The 22,915-nt window shown below is 49.4% G+C and overlaps 1 protein-coding gene across 1 annotated transcript in view; it reads left to right on the top strand.

Annotated features, from left to right (window-relative positions):
• Window positions 1-22,915, top strand: part of TEKT5 (tektin 5) — a 49,609-nt gene that overhangs the window by 5,922 nt on the left and 20,772 nt on the right. Inside the window, exons 2-5 of the mRNA XM_061401117.1 lie at window positions 421-504; window positions 1,547-1,617; window positions 5,259-5,402; window positions 9,974-10,196. Coding sequence (XP_061257101.1) covers window positions 421-504; window positions 1,547-1,617; window positions 5,259-5,402; window positions 9,974-10,196 — 522 coding nt within the window. The remainder of the gene's footprint in view (window positions 1-420; window positions 505-1,546; window positions 1,618-5,258; window positions 5,403-9,973; window positions 10,197-22,915) is intronic.

The raw sequence follows: 22,915 nt of genomic DNA, 5'->3' as shown, positions 1-22,915 counted from the left end.
GGTTGCCTGGGTCTCACTTGGCCTCAGCCACTTTCCAAAGCTCTCCCCCCATTTAGAGATCTCCAAAGAGGGGCTTTCACATATACTTATTCATCAGTGATACTTTCAGACAATATTTTAAGTGCTTTATACTTGTCGAGCTGACTTAACCAGCACGACCTACTTGAGGTGTGCACTAATTTTGCACCTGTGTAACATCTCAGCATCCCACAGCCCTCATCTCCCTCAGCATCTCGAAGCCCCCCCTGATGGAGAAGGGGAGGCAGAAGCCCAGCCAAACACACAGTAATGGGGCCCCATGAAACATCCAGGTTTCCCAGGAATGAAACAGATCATGGCAAAGGTATAAGCGAGTCACTTCCACTCAGGGTCTACAAACAGCCGCAGGGAGAACACACGATTTCTCATCACTCCATGCAGGTGGCCCTGGAGTGTCTGTACCAGCGAGAGAAAAGGATCGGGATTGATTTGGTCCATGACAACGTGGAGAAAAATCTTATCCGGGTAAAGTGCCCCCTGGGTCTGGCCAACTCCCTAAGGGAAGTGGAAGATCAGCTGGTCAGAGAGGTTTCTGAGCTGCCAGTCAAGAGTAGAAGCCACATGAGTCCCCCCCTCCCCGAGCCAGCCCCCCCCCACCACGCCATGCAAAGTTAGGACTCAGAAAGTGGGGCAGGGGTTAGGTTGCAATTTAGAAATAGTGAGAGATGAGGTCATTTGACCTTTTCATCTCCACAGTGGGCATTATGATAGTGTGCGCTGTGGTGTCACTTCAGTCATGTCCCATTCTTTGGGACCCGGTAGCCCACCAGGCTCCTCTGTCCATGGGATTCTCCGGGCAAGAATATTGGAGAGGGTTGCCATGCCCTCCTCCAGGGGATCTTCCTGACCCAGGGGTCAAACCTGAGTCTCTTGCATCTCCTGCATTGGCAGGTGGGTTCTTTGCCACTAGCTCCACCTATCATGATAGTAAAGTAAAGTACAAAGTAAAGTAAAGTTGCTCAGTCGTGTCTGACTCTTTGCGACCCCATGGACTATAGCCTACCAGGCTCCTCTGTCCATGGGATTTTTCCAGGCAAGAGTACTGGAGTGGGTTGCCATTTCCTTCTCTAGGGGATCTTCCTGACCCAGGGATCGAACCTGGGTCTCCAGCATTGCAGACAGACGCTTTACCGTCTGAGCCAATAGCCAGTGTTTATTGAACACCTATTGTATGTCACACACTGTCACATATCGTTTCATACGCATTATTTAATTCAATGATAAGATGTTCTATGCATGGACCCGTGGCACATAGTAGGTGCTGCATCTTCTTTTATTCTGGAGGTATGTAAAGGAAAGGACAGGAGGGACATAGAACGTACAGCTTCCACAATCGACTGTCAGTTGCCCGGCCAGGGGATCATGCGGGTTGAGGCTGGAAATGGACTCCACCCTGACATTTCACCTCATGGGATGGAGAGTGGGCAGTGAGAGGTGAGGGGTGGGGCGCTGGCCTGGGAGACAGGGTGCTGAGTTTCTGAGCTCTTTCTGACATCTTTCATTGCAGGAAGTAGATATGATAAAATGTTGCCAAGAACAGATGAGAAAACTAGCTCAAAGGATTGATATCCAGATGCGGTAAGAGCTGTTTTCTCCTCCTCCTCTTGGAGTTTGTTTGGGGTATCCCAGGTTTCTAGGGGGCAAGACGGAAGGGTCCCCCATCTCCACGTGGTTCTTTTGATCAGTGGTGTGTTGGTAAGAGTTTAACAATCAGCTCTCCCCAGGAAAAGAGAGAAATCCTGATTTGTCACGTTTGTCAATTTCAGGGATGTAAATACTACCCCCATGGCTGATCTCAGTCTACCAATAGGATGCTACTGATTGATTTTCATGAGTCAGCACATCACTGGTGGTTCTTGTTGGCAGTGTGAGTCCTTTGGCAAAAGAAATTAGGTTCCCTGAGGGTCCTCTTAGCCTGTGGCTTCCCCGTGTGAGTCGTGAACTTTGGGATACATCCAAGAGTGAGTGGCATTGGCCATCAAGGTAAGGGGGCCTGGGAATCTCCAGAAGGGAGCTGATAGACGTCTTGAGCCATCATTCCTTTGAGTCTTCAAAGGAATCAGCTTTTTTTTTGTTGGAAGATTATGCACCTGGTGTCATGACAAGCCAGGAACCACCCCACCCCGAACCCCCCCAGCCCCCCTATAATTGAAGGGGAGGCTTGAGTTTTACAGGACTTGTGAGATTCATAGCTGAGCCCTTGGCACTCAGATCGCCTGGAGGTAGCAGCCTGGTTCTTGAGCTGGGCACTTGCAGGGCAGGCTGTTCTACTGGTTTCTCCATTCTTCATTTAGATGGGCTGGCAACCTTACCAGGACTGCCCCTTCCTGCTGTGTAGGGCAAGTGGGCAGCCTGTATGGGATGCTAAAGGGTCTGGGAGCTTATACTCAGGCTCTGGGAGCTTGGTACCCTGGTCCGCTGTATCCCCAGAAACAGCAGTCACCCCCACCTGATAAACACAGCAGCTCCCTGACCCCACTGAGGCTGTAAAAAGGGTGGCAGGGTTGGAGAGAATTGTCCAGGATAAAATGTCATCCAGGGCAATGTCGAAAAGCTACCTGCAGATCTAAGGGTGCAGTCAGGGACAGAGGAGTTGGGAAGACTCAGGGAGACCTCAGAGGTGGAGAAATGTCAAAATGAGATGCAAATACAGTGGTGACTGAGGTGGCAGTTGAATGGATGAAAGGAGAGTTGAATACCATATTTGTGCTTCTGTCCTGATTTCTGGCAGTTCATCTACTGCTTGGACTAAATTTGCTTAATATTCGTCTATAAATTAACTAACTTTTAAAAAAGGCTTCAGCAGTTGTATTTAGAACAGGAAAGTTTTAACAAAGAGAATTCTCTGGGCAGCAAATGTCTTTATTGGATTTTTCTTACCTTTATGTTTGTTGATGTTGTTGTTGAGTCGCTACGTTGTATCCGACTCTTATGAGATCCCATTGGACTGTAGCCCACCAGGCTCCTCTGTCCATGGAATTTCCCAGGTAAGAATTCTGGAGTGGGTTGCCATTTCTTTCTCCAGGGGATCTTCCTGATCCAGGGATTGAACCCGAGTCTCATACATCTCTTGCATTGGCAGGCAGATACTTTACTACAGAGTCACCTGGGAAGCCCTGCCCTTATGTTTATGATTGCCTATTTTTTTTTTTTTCCCAGCAAAGGAGCATGCTTTTGCATTTGTGGTTGTCTTGGGGCTGTGACAAAATTCTGTGTCGGAGTGACAGGAGGCCTGTAGTTTGGGAAATGGGACAGTTTGAGCCGAAAAAGTGAACAAAATCCAAGACTTGAAACTGGGGAACTGGACCCTGGAAGAGAAATCTTGAAACTGGAGTGAGCAGAGGGCTGCTTGTGCAGGAAAACTAGAATGACCAGCGTGGTCTCCTTGACTGGGAGACATAGGATGAGAGAGACAGAGCGAGAGCTGGTGTCAGAGGGAGAGAGAGACAGAAAGAGAAAGACATGAAGCTGTAAACAGAGAGAGATGACAAGCAGAGAGACAGAGGGCCAGAGAGGGACATAGACATGCTGGACAAACAGAAAAATCAAGACTGAGAGAGCTGGAAAAGACAGACACGGAGAAAGAGCAAAAGAGAACAGGAGAGGCTGGGAGGGAAGCCGTCAAGGCAGCGCAAGTCTGGGGGAGATGAGAGCAGGTGGACGGGACTCTGCTCTTTGCCAGGATCAGAGGTCTGCTCACCCTGGAGAGAGTGACCTTGGGCAGCGGCTGACCTTGCGTGTCAGAGGATGCCTGTCATCTCGGAGGGTGGTGGCTCGAGCGGCCAGGGCAGCCCGGCTAACCAAGAACTGGCCGCAGCCTCATCAGAGGGTCAGAACTCAGTATGCCCTGACCCCGTGGGAAGGCTCTATCACTGACCCACCTGGGGCCACCCTGGCCCTGAGCAGGTGCTGGGCTGTGGACTCAAGGTTTTCTAAACGAGGCCTGAGGCCTGCATCTGGGCAGGGTTGAGTCCTCACCTTGCCAGATGCCCCAGCAAAGCAGAAAAGGCTTTCCTGACTGGGCAGGAGCCAAGTTCAGGCTTTTCCCGGTGGGCCGACGGTAGGACAAGCTTTGGCACTGGCCAGAATCTCCTACTGGGGGTGACGGGCTGCCCCCTCCTTCCCTGGGCCTCATTAGCTGGGGCCAGGAGCTGGACCGACTAACCCATGAGTCTGAGGCCCCAGGTCCTCCTCTGATGCTCTGGTATGCGTCTCTCCTACATTCTGGTCTTTTTTTTGTTTTTGTTTTTTTAATCTTTTGGCCTTGCCACGTGGCATGAAAGTGAAAGGGGCTTCTCTCGTGATGCAGATGGTAAAGAATCTGCCCATAATGCAGGAGACCTGGGTTCGATCCCTGGGTCGGGAAGATCCCCTGGAGAAGGGAATGGCTACCAACTCCAGTATTTTTGCCTGGCGAATTCCATGGACAGACGAGCCTGGTGGGCTATAGTCCATGGGGTCACAAAGGTGCATGTGGGATCTTATTTCCCAGACTGGGGATCGGAACCCATGCCTTCTGCAGTGCAAGTATGGGTTTTAACCACTGGAACACCAAAGAAGTATCCCATTCTGGCCTGTCTTCACATTCTGGTTCATAGGGTAGGATGGGGCCCCATTTCTCCATGGCTTTGCCAATTCCAATGGCCCCAAGGGCCCCAGTAGGGCTCTTCCTGCCCCAACATGACTCTCTGTGCATCCTGATGGGGGGGGACCCAGCGTGAGGATTTAATTTCTTTGCTCCTGACCTGTTTTTGAAGCCTTAGGTCAGCAAACTACAGTCGGAGGGCCAGAACTGGCCCACCATCTGTTTTTGTCAATAAAGTTTTATTGGAACCCAGCCATGACCATTCATTTACAGATTAGCTATGACTGTTTTCCTACATAGTTGAGCAGTTAGTTGCAACAGAGACCACATGACCCGCAAAACCTAAAATATATAGTATTTGACCCTTTACAATAAATGTTTACTCTCTCCTGTTCTAAGTGACAACAGGTCTGTTTGGACTGGGGGGATGGGAGGGAGAGTGGGAGGAGGCCCTGGGTGTGTGGTGGGGCCTTAAGGTGGGAAGAGGGCTGGAAGTTACTGGGGGTGGACAGAACATCCTCCTGGGGTCCAGAGACTCGGTTTCCAGCAGTGGCTCTGCACTGACCTCCCCTGTGACCCTGGGTGAGGGACTCTGGGTGGAAGCACAATCTAGGGACACGTCCTTGCCTCCTAGTGATAACCGAGATGCTCAGCATGCCCTGGAGAGGGACCTCGAGGACAAAAACTCGGCCGAGTTCATTGATGAGAAGTGCCTTAACCTACGGAACACGTCAGACTGCATCAGCTTCTTCCACGGGGTGGAGAAAATTGATGGCACGTAAGTACCGGGCTCTCAGTCCCCACCTGGCTGTGCCCGAGGGGAGCCACGAGGGGGCTTTGGGTCCACTCCTGCCTAGGAATGGAAAAGGGGCATCAGGCCCCAGTCAAGTGTGGAGCCGTGGGCTGAATGGGTCGTGGGTTGAATTCAGTTGCATGCCACAGAATCCGATTCTGGCTAAGCTATGATGGAATTTACTGGAAGGCTGTCAGGGAGCCTGAGGCTCCAGGGAAAGGCTGTAGGGGGAAGTTCTGGAAGCCTGAATGAGCTAATCGGCTTTGGTGTTGGAGCACCACTGTCTTGCCCACTTCACCAAGACCCAAGTTCCAGGAAGGGAGCACAGCTGATTGGCTTGTGAGGGTCCCACAGCCGCTGCTCTTGGGGTACCTGGGTTGGCAGGTGCATTGAACAAATTACAAGACAAGATGGCTTTAACCAGGAGGAGGAGGAACAAAAGCTTGGTTGGGAGAGCCGATTGATGCCTGCCCACTCTGGTTAAGTGTGAGTTCTGGGACTTCCAGGGCCTAAAATTCCATACTTTCAATGCAGGGGGTGAGGGTTCAGTCCCTGGATGGGGAACTAAGATCCCACATGCCTCACTGTGTAGCCAAAAATAATATAAAAAGCTTAAAAAAAAGAGTGGATTCTGGAGCCAGGTTGCCTGGTTTCAGATCCAGGCTTCAATTAACCCTCAGGACAAAGGACTTAATCTCTCCGGGCTCCATTTCCCCACCTCTACCACTGGAATAAAAATAACATCCACCTCCCAGAGTTTCTGTGAGAGTGGAAACGTGGGCGTCTGAGGCACCGAGCACAGATCCTTGCGTCGGGAATGATGATGGCTAACATTTATTGAGCGCTTGCTGTGTGACCTGATTTTCTTGTCACAACAACCATAAAATAGGTGCCTCCTGTCTGCCTGGATTGCTGTGGGCATGTCCCAGCATCACGGAATTGCTTGAAAATGAAAGCGAGCTTTCCCCATTGGTAGTTTGAGGCCTGGGATAACGACGGATGGAGAGAGATACTCTGGGTACACGCAGATGATGGGGTCTCAGATTTCCTTCAAGAAAAAAACCCTCTAGCACATAGAATTGTGCTTTTCACATAGTCAGTGTGCAATAAATGTCTGTTGACTGAGAAAATGAATGAAAGGGAGGAGGGAGGGAGGGGAGAGAAGGAAGGGACCCTTGGCTCATGCTGGGGTCGCTTTCTGGATTGTATTAAACATGCGGCTATTGAAAGAACCCTTTGGGGTTTCCTGCAATGACAACTTCCAGGGGCCCTTCTCCTTGTCTGGGCAAATTTGACTTCCCCACGGTGGTGGCAAGGTGAACAAGGCCTTGAGGGGGGCCCAGTCCCCTCAGCCACAGCTGCCCATTTGGACAGGGAATCTGGAAGGTTCCCTTCCCAAGTAAATGTCTTCCTGGAAGCTGGGCGGCCAGGCTGGTTGGTGGAGACTGATTTCCATGCCCACGAGGGGTCTGCTATTTCAAGGAGTCTGCTATTCCAGTGACTCCAGCTGGAAAGCCAGAGCTGCCATTTGGGATGACTAACTGCTCCCTAGATGTGCTAACTCGAGGCTTTGTATATGGTTTTTTTTTTTTTTTTTGCCGCACCTGGCTGCACGTGGGATCCTAGTTCCCCAACCAGGGATCAAACCCAGGCCCCCCTACATTGGTAGCATGCAGTCTTAACCACTGGACCACCAGGGAAGTCCCAGTGGGGTTTCTTAAGGCGAGGCCATGTCTCGGTAGGTCACAGCACGTTTGGAGTTTGCATTGCCGTAACTCTGTTCATGGAATTTCTCATCACCTTGGATGATGTGGATGAAGATGCTAGCCGTTGCCTTTTACCCGCTGTTTGCTATAGGCTGGGCACTGTGCTGAGCCCCTCCAGAGCATTTCGTGAAAAATAAACATTTATCAAGTGCTTTCTATTGTCAGGTGCCATGATAGGGGGTCTCACATTTAGTCAGTCAGCAGCCTTCAGGGAAGGCACCATTTTTATCCCCATTTCACAATGAGGAACCTGAGACTCAGAGACGTATAGTGACTGGTCCAAGCTCACACAGCAAGTGGCAGAGCCTCAGTCTGAGTCACGTGGGACACTGGGACCCTGTTTTACCACCGTGCCTTCCTGCCTTCCCAGCAAAGCCTGCTGTGTCCTCCTGTTTTTAGAGGACACAGGCTCCAGAAAGCATGTCCTCCCCTCCTGAGGCACGCCACCCGTGAGGAGACAGGCTGCCGCGGCAAACCTCCCCAGGGAGAGTGTGAATAAGTGGGCTATTTTCCCTGCGGAGCTCAGCTGTCTGCTCCTGGGGAGGGGGGCTTTGCAGCTGCTGCCCTTGACTTTGATAGCATCCCACTGAACAGCAGCAGGTACCCTCAGAGTCCATCTGTGGGTGGTTCTTTGCTCTCTTTGGTGCCTCCTCCTTCCTCGATTGATGGTGAGTAGCTGTGTGACCTTGGGGAAGACACTTCACCTCTCTGAGCCTCAAGTCAGTGTTGGATGAAAGCTCTGGATCAGACTCAGTGGCCTCTCACATCTCTAGAAGCGGAGACCTCTCCAGAAGTTTGATTTTAACTCCTGCAAAAGCCAGACAAAACAAGCACATGTTGTATGCTTTTTAAAATATTTCTAGTCACCATGCAGTCTAAGTGCTTTAAAATGTCCTGAAAGAGCCTTCTATTTCAGATGATTGAATCTCTTTTTTCCTGCTGTCTGAGAATAAAAATCTGCTTTATTTTAAGAACTGGAGACTTCCCGGCTAGAAAAGACCTCAAAAATGTATCTAATCTGGTTTACCTGGGGACTGAAGTCAGCTCAAAGGAACATGTGTATGTGTCTCTCTTTCTCAAAGGCTTCCCGGAGGAGAAAACTCTTATTGCACAGATTTACATACTCAACCGGGAAGAACTTTCTCTTCCCTAAACTGAATCCCTTATGTGTCACCGCCTCCAAGAAGCCTTCCCAGCCTGCCTTTTCTAATGTAGCCTGAGCTCTCTTCATCCTTCCAGATCCATTCTCTAGCTGCCCTGGTGTGAGTCCGATAGAGGAGTTTGCCCTCTACAAACTGCCTTTCCTGGGTGTTTGCCATCTGGTTCCCAGCAGGGTTCAGCCAATAAGAGGGTCACCAGAAGGAGATGAAGGAGAACGATGTTGAGGATTTATTCTCCATGGCTTCCTCTCTTTTCCTTTCACAGCTGGGGTGGTGACAACTTTGTGCACTCGCTAATCTATGAGCCCCTCCGTGTTCTCTGAGTATAAATTCCATCTATTTCCTTTTATGACCTAGACTGACACATAATGACCCACTCTACTTGTCTCTCTTCCTCATTCTTCTTCTAAATTCCTTCCCAGAACGTAACACCAGGTGTAAACATCTTATTAATTTATTGTCTATCTCCCTCCCTGGAAATTCATCACCATGAGGACGAGGATGTCACCCGCTCTATCCCAGGTGACTGGAAAAAGTCTTGGCGTGTGGTAGGTGTTCAGAGAACATTTGCTGAGTGAATAAGTCAGTGCAAGTAGTGTGGCCACAGGCTCATCCCTGAATGGAAGGGGCCTTGCAGCCAGCAACATGCCTGATGTCCCCTTCTTGAATCTATGTTTTTGGTGGAGAAGGAGGGAAGGTTAAAGAAAAGAACCCATCCAGGGGATCTCTCCCCTCTTGCAATTCACCAAGTGCCCTTTGAGGAAGCCAGCCAGGCTGCAGTTGCTTTATCTGTAAATGAAGGGTTTGGATCAGCTCAGTGGCTCAGCTAGGGGTCATTGTTCCTCCTCCTCCAAGGAACATTTGGTAGTTAGTGTCTAGAGACATTTTGGCACCCCACTCCAGTACTCTTGCCTGGAAAATCCCATGGACAGAGGAGCCTGGTAGGCTGCAGTCTGTGGGGTCCTGAAGAGTCAGACACGACTGAGAGACTTCACTTTCACTTTTTACTTTCATGTATTGGAGAAGGAAATGGCAACCCACTCCAGTGTTCTTGCCTGGAGAATCCCAGGGATGGGGGAGCCTGGTGGGCTGCCGACTATGAGTTGCACAGAGTCGGACACGACTGACGCGACTTAGCAGCAGCAGCAGCAGAGACATTTTTGACTGTAACAGGGAGAGAAGCATTACTCCCGGCATCTATCTAGTGGTTAGAGGCCAGGGATGCTATTAAACATCCTACAGAAGACAGCCCATCATCCCCACCCCAACAAAGAATTGCCTGCGTGTGTACTAAGTCGCTGTGTCCAACTCTGTATGACCCTATGAACCGTAGCCTGCCAGGCTCCTGGGTCCATGGGATTCTTCAGGCAAAGATACTGGATTGGATTGCCATGCCCTCCTCCAGGGGATCTTCCCGACTCAGGGATTGAACCCGAGTCTCTTACGTCTACCTGCACTGGCAGGTGGGTTCTTTACCACTAGCGCCACGAGGGAAGCCCCAACAGAGAATTATCCTGACCCGAACGTCAGAAGCGCCAAGGCTGAGAAACCCCGGATGCAGAGATCTCCAAGCCTGCCGCAGATCCCCCATCCTCCTCGCCCGGTAAATTCTCTCTCCTGCCTCTCCTAGGATCTCCGTACCAGAGACGTGGGCCAAGTTCAGTAACGACAACATCCGGCACTCGCAGAACATGAGGGCCAATTCCATCCGGCTGCGGGAGGAGGCGCAGAACCTCTTCGATGTGTTGGCAGACCAGCTGTGGAGGCAGTTCACCAACACCAACCTGGCCTTCAACGCTCGCATCGCGGAGGAGACCGACGTGAAAAACAAGCTGCAGACGCAGTTGGCTAAGGTAAGCGAGATGCCCGGGAGGACCGTCGTCCACGCTGCCAGGACCTCACCACGTGCCTCCCCTCCCCCACTCCTGGATCTCCGCGGCTTCTGGTTGCTGCTGCAATGGTCCACGGTTTATGAGCCTGTTCACCCAAAAGGGGGTGGAGGCTGTGAGCTTCCTGGGGAGACTCCAGCATCCTGTGGGTAAATCTTCCTTGCTCACTAGATGATGGAGCTTGGCCTAGCTGGCATAGCAGCACCCAAAGAGGCTGCTGATGGCCCCCAGGGTCCTTCAGTCTACCTGAGGGCGACGTGGCTGAGCGTGACCAGTGAGAATGGTTGTCAATGCCAGACCCCCAGGAAACAGGTCTGAGCTGATCTTAAGATCTTAAGAAATGTCACATCAACATCTTAAGAAATGTAACCTCTTGACCTTCAAAGGCTTCAAGGGCACCCCCGTGGAGGGGTGGGGTGCTTTTTGAATTGGAGGAGCCACAAGGATAGCCTAATCCTGCCAGAATCCTCTGCTATTCCCTCACCGACAAGCCCCTTTCCTTACTGCTGCATCTGAACCATCATGCTGTTTCCCAACCCTGGGGGAAGCTCTGCTGCATGGAATCTATCCTCTCTGCTAAATTTAGAGCACCTACTGGGTACCAGATGCTGGGCTAGGGACTGGAATGAGAAGAGGAGCCACACGAACAGTCTCCGGGTACCCATCTTCAGGGGGCTTATGGTAGCTGTGGTGGGAAGCAGTGGTGGCTGCCAAATTTATACACAGTAAGGACTTAGGGATGACAATCTGGTTCGGGTGCGGGGGAGGCAGGGGACTAGCATTGAACCTGAACTTGCAAACAGTACCCCTTTTTATTGTATATATGTTTGGTGAGGTTTAGTGGGCTGCAGCCAGGGTTTAATGGATATTATGGGGACACTCTAAGGCCACCCACATAGGCCACCCTTTGGCGTGGAGTATGGAGTGCTATGCTTAGTCACTAAGTCATGTCTGACACTTTGTGACCCCATGGACTGTAGCCTGCTAGGCTCCTCTGTCCATGGAATTCTCCAGGCAAGAATACTCGAGTGGGTTGTCATGCCCTCCTCCAGGGGATCAAACCCAGGACTCCTGAATTGCAAGTGGATTCTTTACTGTCTGAGCCACCAGGGAAAGCCCAAGCATTCTGGACTGGATAGTCTATCCCTTCTCCAGGGGATCTTCCTGACCCAGGAATCGAACCAGGTTCTCCTGCCTTGCAGGCAGAGTCTTTACCAACTGAGCTACCAGGAAAGCCCAGTGTTAGTCGCTCAGTCGTGGGGTCACAAAGAGTCGCTCAGTGTTAGCCGACTCTTTGTGACCTCATGGACTGCAGCCCGCCAGGCTCCTCTATCCATGGGATTCTCCAGACAAGAATACTGGAGTGGGTAGCCATTCCCTTCTCCAGGGAATCTTCCTGACCCAGGGATTGAACCCAGGTCTCTGGCATTGGAGGCAGATTCTTTAGTTTGAGCCACCAGGGAAGCCCATAAAACAGAAGTTCCTCTAAATAATTGCAAGGTTGTAATAAGTGTTAGTGAGAGAAGAAGCAAGGAGATTTGCCAGAGATCTCCTGGGGTCCTTACTTCAGGTAGATCAGACAGGCAGTTGTCGAAGTTACATCAAGAGCAGATGGATAGGGAGTTAGGCAGGACTGGGGTGGGGGCGAGTGTTCTCAAGATGATGCAGGTGGGATGAGTTTGGAGGGAGGGGAAGACACAGGAGGTCATGCGGATTCTTTCTTTCCTCCCTTCCTTTCTTCCTTCTTCCTTCCTTCCTTGAAAAATCAGTCTATTATTGTGATAAAATATACATAACAAAGTATTTGCCATTGTCTTAGTTGCTTTGCGCTGCTTTAACAAAAATACCATAGCCTGGGTGACTTATAAACAACAGAAATTTGTATCTCAGCCTTCTGAGGACTGAGAGGTCCAGGATCGAGGCCCCAGAAGGCATGGTGTCTGGTGGGAACTCGCTTCTTGGTTCTTGGATATTGTCCTCTGCCTGTGTCCTCACATGGCAGAGAGGTGTGGAGCTCCCTGACCTCTTTCAGAAGGGCCCTACTCCCATTCATCAGGCTGCTGCTGCTGCTAAGTTACTTCAATTGTGTCCGACTCTTAGCGATCCCATGGACTGCAGCCTACCAGGCTCCTCCGTCCATGGGATTTTCCAGGCAAGAGTACTGGAGTGGGTATTCATGAGGCTACTGCTGACCTAATCACCTCCCACAGACTACTCCACTTCCCAATACTGTCACAATGAGGGTTAGGTGTCAACATCTGAATCTGGGGGGACACAGACATTCGGTTCATAGCAACCATTATTAAGTGTATAGTTCCATCAAGTCCGGCTTTCCTGGTGGCTCAGATGGTAAAGAATCTGCCTGCCATGCCGGAGACCCGGGTTCAATCCCTGGGTCAGGAAGATTCCCTGGAGGAGGGCATGACAACCCACTCCAGTATTCTTGCCTGGATAATCCCCATGGACAGAGAAGCCTGGTGGGCTACAGTCCATAGGGTTGCAGAGTCAGACATGACTCAGCGACTAATGCTTTCCGTCATGTTATGTATCTTCACATGATGCAAACATCACCACTGTCCATCTCTAGAACATTTGTCATCTTCCCAAAGTATGAAGAACCCTGTGTTTAAACTCTGTGTCCATTAAACCATGACTCCCCATCCCCCTCCCTCTCCCCTGGTGACCACCAATTCCACTTTCTGTCTCTATGAATTGACTAGGTACTTTAGCTAAGTAGAATCATACGGTATTTGTCCTTTTGTATCTGGCTTATTTCACTTAGCACAATGTCTTTAAGGTTCATCCGTGCTGTAGATTGCATCAGAGTATCCTTCATAAAGCTGAATGATATTGCATGGATGTATATACGATTCATCCCTCGATGGATGCTTGAATGGCTTCTACTTTTGGGCCGTTTGTGCAAGCGATTTCTTTAATTTGGTGTTTCCTGTAGCGGATCAAATACAGTTCATCATCAGGTTTTACCACATGAGTCTGAGGCCTGGAGGTGACTTGGGATTAAGTTGGGTCACAGCGGCTGGTTTCTCACCTGTGAAACTGGGGGTCAGGATTCCTGTCTGATGCCGACAGCATGAGGATTAGTGAGTTGATCTTTATGGATCCCTTAGAATGTGCTTGGTACACAGTAAACTCTCAATAGAGGTGTTTATTAATCTATTTAATTAATAAAATCAATACATTAGTGATAAAGAAAAAGGGATCTTTTGGGTGAGGGTAGGGAGCAAACATTTCCCCTTTCCGTGTATCTCCAGGGAAGTTTTCAAGGATTACTAACAGCCTCATCACTGCTGATCAGTTTTTGCCACCAAGTGGATTTTTATTAATCATCATTATTTAATTACCAGTTCCTTTGCAAACAAGCCAGTACTCATTCTTGCCTGGAAAATCCCATGGACGGAGGAGCCTGGTGGGCTACAGTCCACGGGGCTGCAAAGAGTCTCAGACATGACTGAGCAACTAAGCACACAACTATCTTTTTCTGTGCTGCACAGCAATTATTGACCCGGTGGTCATAGGAATTCACTTTGAAAGACCAGGTCTACACAGTTCCCTAAGCAGATTTTGAATGTCCCAGTGGTTCAGGGCTGTGTAGACAGCCTTAGCTGTCTACCATGATCATGGGGGTCTATCCCCTAGGCCAAACCCCAAGCCTTGTAACTTATCCTGGGTCCTCACACTCTGGGGCCTTGGGATGTCACCCAGTCGTACTGACCACTGCTTAAAGAACGGTGGGTGGCCTTTTTGAGCTGAAGCAGTTGATGGTCACAGAGTGAGTTGCTGCCTTTGAGAACTGATAGCTCCTGAAAACCAGGCTCCCAGTGGGGGCGTGGCTAGGGAAGGGGCGTGGCCAGAGGAGGGGCTTGTCTCTGGATTACCCAGTCCAAGGTGCCCTTTACAGGGAGACTCAACGTTGTGGGGCGAGAGGGGGTGGTGGGGAGGGTGGAAGATACAAGGACCTCGGGGGAGGGAGGAGGGGGGAGGGGAGGCAGTGGGGGAGAGGCGCTGCGGTCCCACAGCGCTTGTTCTGCAGTTGTGGGCGTGAGGTCCCGGCAGGGGAAATGACTGGGTGTGTAAGCAAGGACGCAGCATTAATAGCATGCAATCACATGGTGAGAAGGTATTTCCTCCTTCTTAACATTTTGGCTGTGCTGGATTTTCACTGCAGCATGTGGGCTCTTCACTGGGGTGCACAGGCTTCTCTAGTTGTGGCACAGGGCTTTGTTGCTCTGCCTCAGCACGTGGGATCTTAGTTCCCAGACCGGGGATGGAACCCATGTCCCCTCCATTAGAAGGCAGATTCCTAACCACTGGACCATCAGTGAAGTCCCCTTCAACCCTTGTGATGCTCTCAAGGGGAAATTCTCCATCGGATGCTAGAATGCCTTCCTCAGCTCTTTAACTCCAGCTGATCTCCCTTTGAAGCAGAGGATGTGGACCTCAGGCTGAGACCTTTGGGCTGGCAGCTGTACCCAGAGTTTAAATCACACGCTTTTACTCTCATCTTGTTCGTACATTTTAATGGTTATTTCCCTTATGGCAGATGATGCCAGTTTTCCACTGATAATAGTGATATAACGTTTTATTTTTAAACAGATACATTTTTTTTTTAATTTTTAAAAAGACAATTGATTTTAAAAGATTATTAACCATGTTACAAATGGTGTGAGGGGATATGCCTATAGTGGTAAAGATGGTGGGTGAAAGCCTGACTCTTGTGTGCAGAAGTCGCTTCAGTTGTGTCCAACTCTTTGCAACCTCATAGATTGTAGCCCACCAGACTCCTCTGTCCATTGGGTTTTCCAGGCAAGAATACTGGAGTGGGCTGCCTTGCCCTCCTCCACGGGATCTTTTCAACCCAGGGATCGAACCCATGTCTCTTATGTCTCCTGTATTGGCAGGCGGGTTCTTGACCACTAGTGCTACCTGTGAAGCCCCTGACTCTTGGAGAACAGCAAAATAGACTTGGGTCTCAACTATTATTTTCTGTGCTGAAATCACCCATGTTACCTGGGGATTGCATCGAAATGCAGATCCTGACCGAGAAGGTCTGCAGTCGAGCCTGAGAATCTGCACTGTGAACAACCTCCGGGGTCCCCAGTGCTGCTGGTAAAAAGCAGGCAAGAGTGCAGGTTGTAGAGCAAGTTGATCTTGACAGTTTTAAGCTGTCTGCTCTTCTCTCACCCCTTCCTCCTCCCTCTGTCTTCCAGACTCAAAAATATTGGGAGAACCAAATCTTTCCAAGAGGCAAGGCACAGTCATCCCATTCTAATCAGATTTTCTCTAATTGCATTTTACTTCCAAGCTTCTGAGCCAAGCCCAGCCGTTCTTCCCTGGAGGGATCCGGCTGGCTCAGGCCGGCTCAGCCCGCCACACAGATCTTCCCAGGTTTATGCAGATGTATATGTCCCTCTGGAGCTTCTGCCGCCCCTCTGAGATGCATGCCCTTGAATCAAAATCTCATTTTCCATCTTGATTACTAATGTGGTGGGAGCGAATGATGTTAGGAGCTGGGGAGTCAGGATGAGGCAGAAGCTTAGCGTTGACTGGCTGTCAGAGAGAGGAATCGGATTTCTCTGCTTCTGCTCAACAGCCTCCCCCTCTACCTCCCTTCCCCCCACCCTCACTGCACCCCCTCCCCCCACCCCCCCCACCCCCCCCACCCCCCCACCCCCCCCCCCCCCCCCACCCCCCACCCCCCCCCCCCCCCACCCCCCCCACCCCCCCACCCCCCCACCCCCCCACCCCCCGGCTGAAGGCTTTCCTGTAGCAAACAGAATGAGCCAGCTTTCAAGCTGGGAACTTTCCTGTTGGCTCTCCTTCACCTGGAGCCCCTTCCCCCATCTCAGTTAGTAGCTCTCACTTCCAGATGCTTCCAGAAGCTTCCAGGGCTCAATCCTGAATCTCAGAGTCCACCTGGATGCCGCTCTTTCTCTCCCACGCCCCCATCCTCTCCATCAGTAAATCCTGTTGGTTCAAATTTCAGAAGCTCATCACTACCCCTCCTCCTCTGCTTCCGCTCTGACCTGAGCCTCCATCATTTCTTGCCTGGACCATTGCTGAGGCCTCCTAAGTGCACTGCTTGCTTTTGATGTTGCCAACTAATGGGCTGGCAGCTTGTTGAGAGGGCATTCGGTTCTTCAATAGGCCGACTAGATTTACAGAGAGAAAAAGTTCAATTGCTTTAGATTCTTCAGGAAACCTTGAGAGTTTAACTGGAGAATGCAGGTAACAGGCTGTCTCTGCCACCATCTTCACCTTGGCCAGGCCCCTCTGCACCACTGCTGTCATGGGAATTTCTCACCATGCCTTTGCAACCTCAGTGCCTCCCAAAATGCACGGTGCCTGATGAAGTCTAAGTAAATGAGGATGAAGTGGTTTTTCTTTTTTTTTTTTTTAAGATTTAAAAAAAAAAAATGTAGACTACTTTTAAAGTCTTCACTGAATGTGTTACAATATTGCTTCTGTTTTACGTTTTGATTTTTTGGTCATGAGGCATATGGAATCTTAGCTCCCTGACCAAGGATCGAACCCTCATCCCCTGCAAGAGAAAGTGAAATCTTAACCACTGGACCACCAGGGAAGTCCCTGGAGGGGATTTTATTTTTTTTTTATTTTATTTTTTTCTAATTTTATTTTATTTTTAAACTTTACATAATTGTATTAGTTTTGCCAAATATCAAAATGAATCCACCACAGGTATACATGTGTTCCCCATCCCGAACCCTCCTCCCTCCTCCCTCCCCATACCATCCCTCTGGGCCCTCCCAGTGCACCAGCCCCAAGCATCCAGCATCGTGCATCGAACCTGGACTGGCAACTCGTTTCCTACATGATATTTTACATGTTTCATTGCCATTCTCCCAAATCTTCCCACCCTCTCCCTCTCCCACAGAGTCCATAAGACTGTTCTATACATCAGTGTCTCTTTTGCTGTCTCGTACACTGGGTTATTGTTACCATCTTTCTAAATACCATATATATGCGTTAGTATACTGTATTTATGTTTTTCCTTCTGGCTTACTTCACTCTGTATAATAGGCTCCAGTTTCATCCACCTCATTAGAACTGATTCAAATGTATTCTTTTTAATGGCTGAGTAATACTCCATTGTGTATATGTACCACTGCTTTCTTATCCATTCATCTGCTGATGGACATCTAGGTTGCTTCCATGTCTTGGCTATTATAAACAGTGCTGCGATGAACATTGGGGTACACGTGTCTCTTTCAGTTCTGGTTTCCTCAGTGTGTATGCCCAGCAGTGGGATTGCTGGATCATAAGGCAGTTCTATTTCCAGTTTTTTAAGGAATCTCCACACTGTTCTCCATAGTGGCTGTACTAGTTTGCATTCCCACCAACAGTGTAAGAGGTTTCCCTTTTCTCCACACCCTCTCCAGCATTTATTATTTGTAGACTTTTGGATCGCAGCCATTCTGACTGGTGTGAAACGGTACCTCATAGTGGTTTTGATTTGCATTTCTCTGATAATGAGTGATGTTGAGCATCTTTTCATGTGTTTGTTAGCCATCTGTATGTCTTCTTTGGAGAAATGTCTATTTAGATCTTTGGCCCATTTTTTGATTGGGTCGTTTATTTTTCTGGAGTTGAGCTGTAGGAGTTGCTTGCATATTTTTGAGATTAGTTGTTTGTCGGTTGCTTCATTTGCTATTATTTTCTCCCATTCTGAAGGCTGTCTTTTCACCTTGCTAATAGTTTCCTTTGATGTGCAGAAGCTTTTAAGGTTAATTAGGTCCCATTTGTTTATTTTTGCTTTTATGGAGGGGATTTTAAATCAGAGGATAAATACTTGTAGTCCAGGGGTTAAACAAACTTGGCCCACATATTATTTGGACCCTCACGTTTTTCTTTTAACAGCTCTATTTTTACTTGACATGTAATTAACTGTTTATATTTCAAGTGTAGACTGTAAGAAGCGTTGACACACATATGTCATGAAGCTGCCACCTCAAGCAAAGTAGTGAACATACAAAAAGATTTCCTTGTGTCCCTTGTCATCTCTTCCTCCTGACCCGCCCCCCCCCATTCCCAACACAACCACTGATCTGCTTTCTGTCACTACAGATTAGTTTGCATTTTCCAGAATAATTACATAAAGGGCACCATACTCTAGCCACTCTTTTTCATTAGGCTTTTTTCCATTCAGCATAGTTGAGATCCCTAGTTTGTTCCTTCTTATTCCTGAGTCTTACATGTCTTGAATGGATACTGTGTTGTACTGATAGGTACTATCCCTGGTATATATTGATACACCACAACAACCCTGATATTCATCAACAGCTCTCTTCTCCTCTTGCCCTCAGTCTTCCCCAGCATCAGGGTCTTTTCCACTGAGTAGGCTCTTCGCATCAGGTGGCCAAAGTACTGGAGCTGCAGCTTCAGAGTCAGTCTTTCAAATGAATATTCAGGGTTGATTTCCTTTAGGGTTGATTGGTTTGATCTCCTTGCTGTCCAAGGGACTCTCAAGAATCTTCTCCAACACCACACTTCCAAAGCATTAATTCTTTAGCGTTCAGCCTTTCTTATGGTCCAATTCTCACATCCGTACATGACTACTGGAAAAACCATAGCTTTGACTATACAGACCTTTGTCAGCAAAGTGATGTCTCTGCTTTTTAATATGCCATCTAGGTTTGTCATAACTTTTCTTCCAAGTAGCAAGCGTTTTTTAATTTCATGCCTGCAGTCACTGTCTGAAGTGATTTTGGAGCCCAAGAAAATAAAATCTGCAACTCTTTCCATTTTTTCCCATCTTTTTCCACATCTGCTCTGTACATTGGAAGAAATGCAAGAAAGCAGCCAGGCCTGGAAAGGACTGTAGAGAACACAGGGGCTCTGAGTTTTCACCTTGTAAGGTTTCTGCTTTCACTCTGAAGTTTCTTTGGGGTTTTGACTTCCAAAGGGTCATTCACACCAGCAGAACCTCTCCTCCCCTGGGAGGGTGTGGGGCAGTAGGGTGTGCGCTATCTATGGGGGTGAGGACCTGTAGTCACCATCTGAGGGCCCCAGTGCCTGCTGCCAGCCCCTCTATTTGTCCAATGAGGCTTGGACCCCATGGTGGAGTGGGAAACGCTTTTGTGCTTCGCAAGCAGTCGGATCCCTTCCAGCACCAGAGCCGGCAGCCAAGCTCCTGACAGCTCGTTTCCAAAACCAGCCAAGCACAAGTGCTGAGGAGCCGGGCTGCCTGCCCCTGTGCCTTGACGGATAGGCTGGTGAGGAGTGGACGGGCCAGGCCTTAAAGACCATCGTGTCTACTGAGCACGTTCTTGTTTCAGGTTCCCTCTGTCAGTCCTTCCAATAGTGTCGAGCAATGAGGCCTGATGTGACGCTAGTCTGTCTCTGCCATCTCTCTTTTGTTTGGGAATCTCCCTTTCCAGGCAGACTTCAAGTCTCAGGCTGCGCTGACCCTTTGAAATTAAGGTCTTTTCCCATCTTCTCTACCATGATGGGACCCTCTATCTATGGCAGGAGATACTCGCTTTCTACATATGTGAAAATTGCTCAGTTGTGTCTGACTCTTTGTGACCCCATGGACTATAGAGTCTATGGAATTCTCCAGGCCAACAGTACTGGACTGGGTAGCCATTCCCTTCTCTGTGGAATCTTCCCAACCCAGGGATCGAACCCAGGTCTCCCTCATTGCAGGTGGATTCTTTATCAACTGAGCCACCAAGGAAGCCCAAGAATACTGGAGTGGGTAGCCTATCCCTTCTGCAGTGAATCTTCCTGACCCAGGATATGAACCAGGGTCTCTTGCATTGTAGGTGAATTCTTTACCAGCTGAGTTACCAAGGAATCCCTTTCTACATATGGCAATACTATAAAGATGCCATTTCAAATACATTTGTTCAAAGCTGAAAAGGGCATTGATTTGAAGAAATAGATTAAATAACTAGGGGTTTTCCAGGTGGTGCAGTGGTAAAGAATCCACTTGCCAATGCAAGAGACACAAGAGATGCAGGTTGGATCCCTGGGTCGGGAAGATCCCCTGGAGGAGGGAATGGCAACCCGCTCCATTATTCTTGCCTGGAGAATCCCCTGGACAGAGGAGCCTGGTGGGCTACAGCCCATGGGGTGGCACAGAGTCGGACACTACTGAGCCATTGAGCCCTTGTGGGTATGTAGATATGGCAGGGTAACCGTCAGGAAAAGCCCCGTGTGCAGTAGGTCTCTGCCTGATGCTCGCTTTAGTACCAGCAGGAATCAACGGTTCCCTGGTGTCATGTGGGCTCAGGTCTCATCACTGTTTTTTTGTGGGGTTGGGGGGGGTGTGCCTGAGGACACCCAGCATGAGGGGGTCCATGAGAGCTCAGATATAGGTGGCTCTGAGGGCTGTGCCAAATGGTGAGGTGATGGAGGGGGTGCCATGTCCACCAGTTATCTGTTCATGGTGACACTGTGCCAAGTGAGAGAGATGCTGCTAGAATCAGGAAAACAGAGCCAAGGTCCAGAACTGGGAAGGTAGCCAACAAATGCAGAAAGCTGGAGGGACCAGACAGGAGAGTAGGGAGAAAATGAGCAAGGTCAGCTCGGCCAGGGCTGGAGCTGGGGATGCTACTAATGAGGGTGTTTTGAGCTCACTGATGCTCAGGGAAGCTAGGACTGCACTTTGCAGTTGGTATTAGCCAATCATATGCTTTGACTGGAAGCCATGGGCAGGGCAATCCCTGAGATTGGTTACTGCTGAGACAAGAAGACAGTAAGATGCAGCCCAGAGGAGGCAGAGGGCTGCCTGGGTGCCTTCTGGGTATGGGTGTGTGCCAACAGTCTCCGAGTTTCTTCCAAGTTGTGACATCTCCCTCTTTGGGTCCTCAGCTCCTTGCCTTCTTGAGACCCACTGCCCAGCCTCACCTCCACTCCTGGCTTTCACATGGGCTTGCCTCCTGGTCCAGTCTCCCCTTCCATCTCCCCATGCTTCTCCCACACGTAAGCCCGCACAGTGCCGTGAAGATGGTTGGGTTCACTTCTGGCTCCAGCACTTCCTAACTACGTGGCCAAGGTCAGGTTGCCCTACCTCTCCGTGTCTCAGTCAAATGGGAGGAATAACGGTTGGCAAATGTTTGCTCTGGGAATAAGAGCATCCACGCTGGTCACTTCATAAGTGCTCAGTGACTATTAACTGTGAAAATGGTAAAACAAACAAACCACCCTGTGGTCTGATTTATAACCTGTGCTGACAGAGAGGGACAAGAAAACTGAAAGGATATGGCCTCTGGGATCCAAAGACCAGAGTTGCATCTGGTAAACTAACTAACTCCTCTGAGTCTCAGTTTCCTAATGTCTGAGAGAGGAATAATCCTGCGAGAATGAAAACAAAAGATTGTTGTTGTTCAGTTGCTAAGTCGTGTCCAGCTCTTTGCGACCCCATGGACTGCAGCACACCAGGCTTCCCTGTCCCTCACTGTCTCTGCGAGTTTGCCCAGGAAAAGATACAGCTGAGCAATTCTCAACACTCACACGTTGGAATTACCTGCATCTCTAAGGGACTGTGACTTGATTGGTTGGGATGTAGCCTGGGCATCCAGCCTTTTAAACTCCCCAGCCAAGGTTGAGAATGAAAGGATCAGCATTCAGACCAGTGGTTCTCAAGGTGCGATCCTGAACCAACTGCATCAGTATCATCTGGGAACTTGTTAGAAGGAAGTGCACATCCTTGGGTCCCATCCTGGACATCCTGACTCAGAAACTCGGGTCCAGACATCCAAGGTTTCACCAGTGCTCCCAAGTGTGCCTGCCAGGTGCAAATGTGCAATAAGTATTTACTAATCCAATCCTCTCTCCCTGAGAGGTATTGGTTTAGCCAAAAAGTTCGTTAGCATCTTGCAGAAAATCCCGGATAAACTCTTTGGCTGACCCAGTATTTACTAAAAGCACACCCGGTGTGCTAGACTCTGAGTTAGGAGCATGGGGTCCAAGGGGCCCTGCCTATGGGCTTATGTTCTAGTTTGTTGTTTAGCCACTAAGTCATGTCCAACTCTTTTGCTACCCCAGAAATTGTAGCCTGCTGGGCTCCTCCATCCATGGAATTTCCCAGGCGAGAATACTGGCATAAGTTGTCATTTCCTTCTCCAGGGGAATCTTCCAGACCTAGGGATTGAACCTGTGTCTCCTGCATTTCCTGCATTGGCAAGTGGATTCTTCACCACTGTCCCCCCAGCGAAGCCCTATGTTCCAGTGGGACAGACCATTTTTTTTTTAAAAGTAGGAACTTTCATGGTGGTCCAGTGGCTAAGACTCAGGGTTCCCAATGCAGGGGGCCTGGGTTCACTCCGGGAACTAGATCCCACATGCCAAAACTAAGAATTTGAGTGCTGCAACTAAGACACAGTGAGGCCAAATAAATAGATAAATACTTTTTTAAATAAGCGAAAACCTCATTAATGAAAATTGTGATAAGCGTTAAGAAGATGCCTGAGGGCCTGAGATACTGGATGCCCGTGAATTTTCACAGAATCGTACAAGTGTCCTCTGTAGCAGGGAGCCTCCGCCCCTCCAGGACTTTCAGGACACCTGAACCCAGATGACCTCTGAGCAGCTGGGATGTGTACTGGCCTGGCATTGTCTGAAGGCAGCCTCTGGACAGAAACAACTGTGACTCGGGTTGACTCAACATCTCTCCTCGGAGTAGTAATTCTCACCCTGGC

This window comes from Bos javanicus, chromosome 25 (genome assembly GCF_032452875.1).
Source record: "Bos javanicus breed banteng chromosome 25, ARS-OSU_banteng_1.0, whole genome shotgun sequence".
In the NCBI taxonomy this organism is placed as follows: Eukaryota; Metazoa; Chordata; class Mammalia; order Artiodactyla; family Bovidae; genus Bos; species Bos javanicus.
This window is presented reverse-complemented; position numbering and strand designations above follow the sequence as displayed.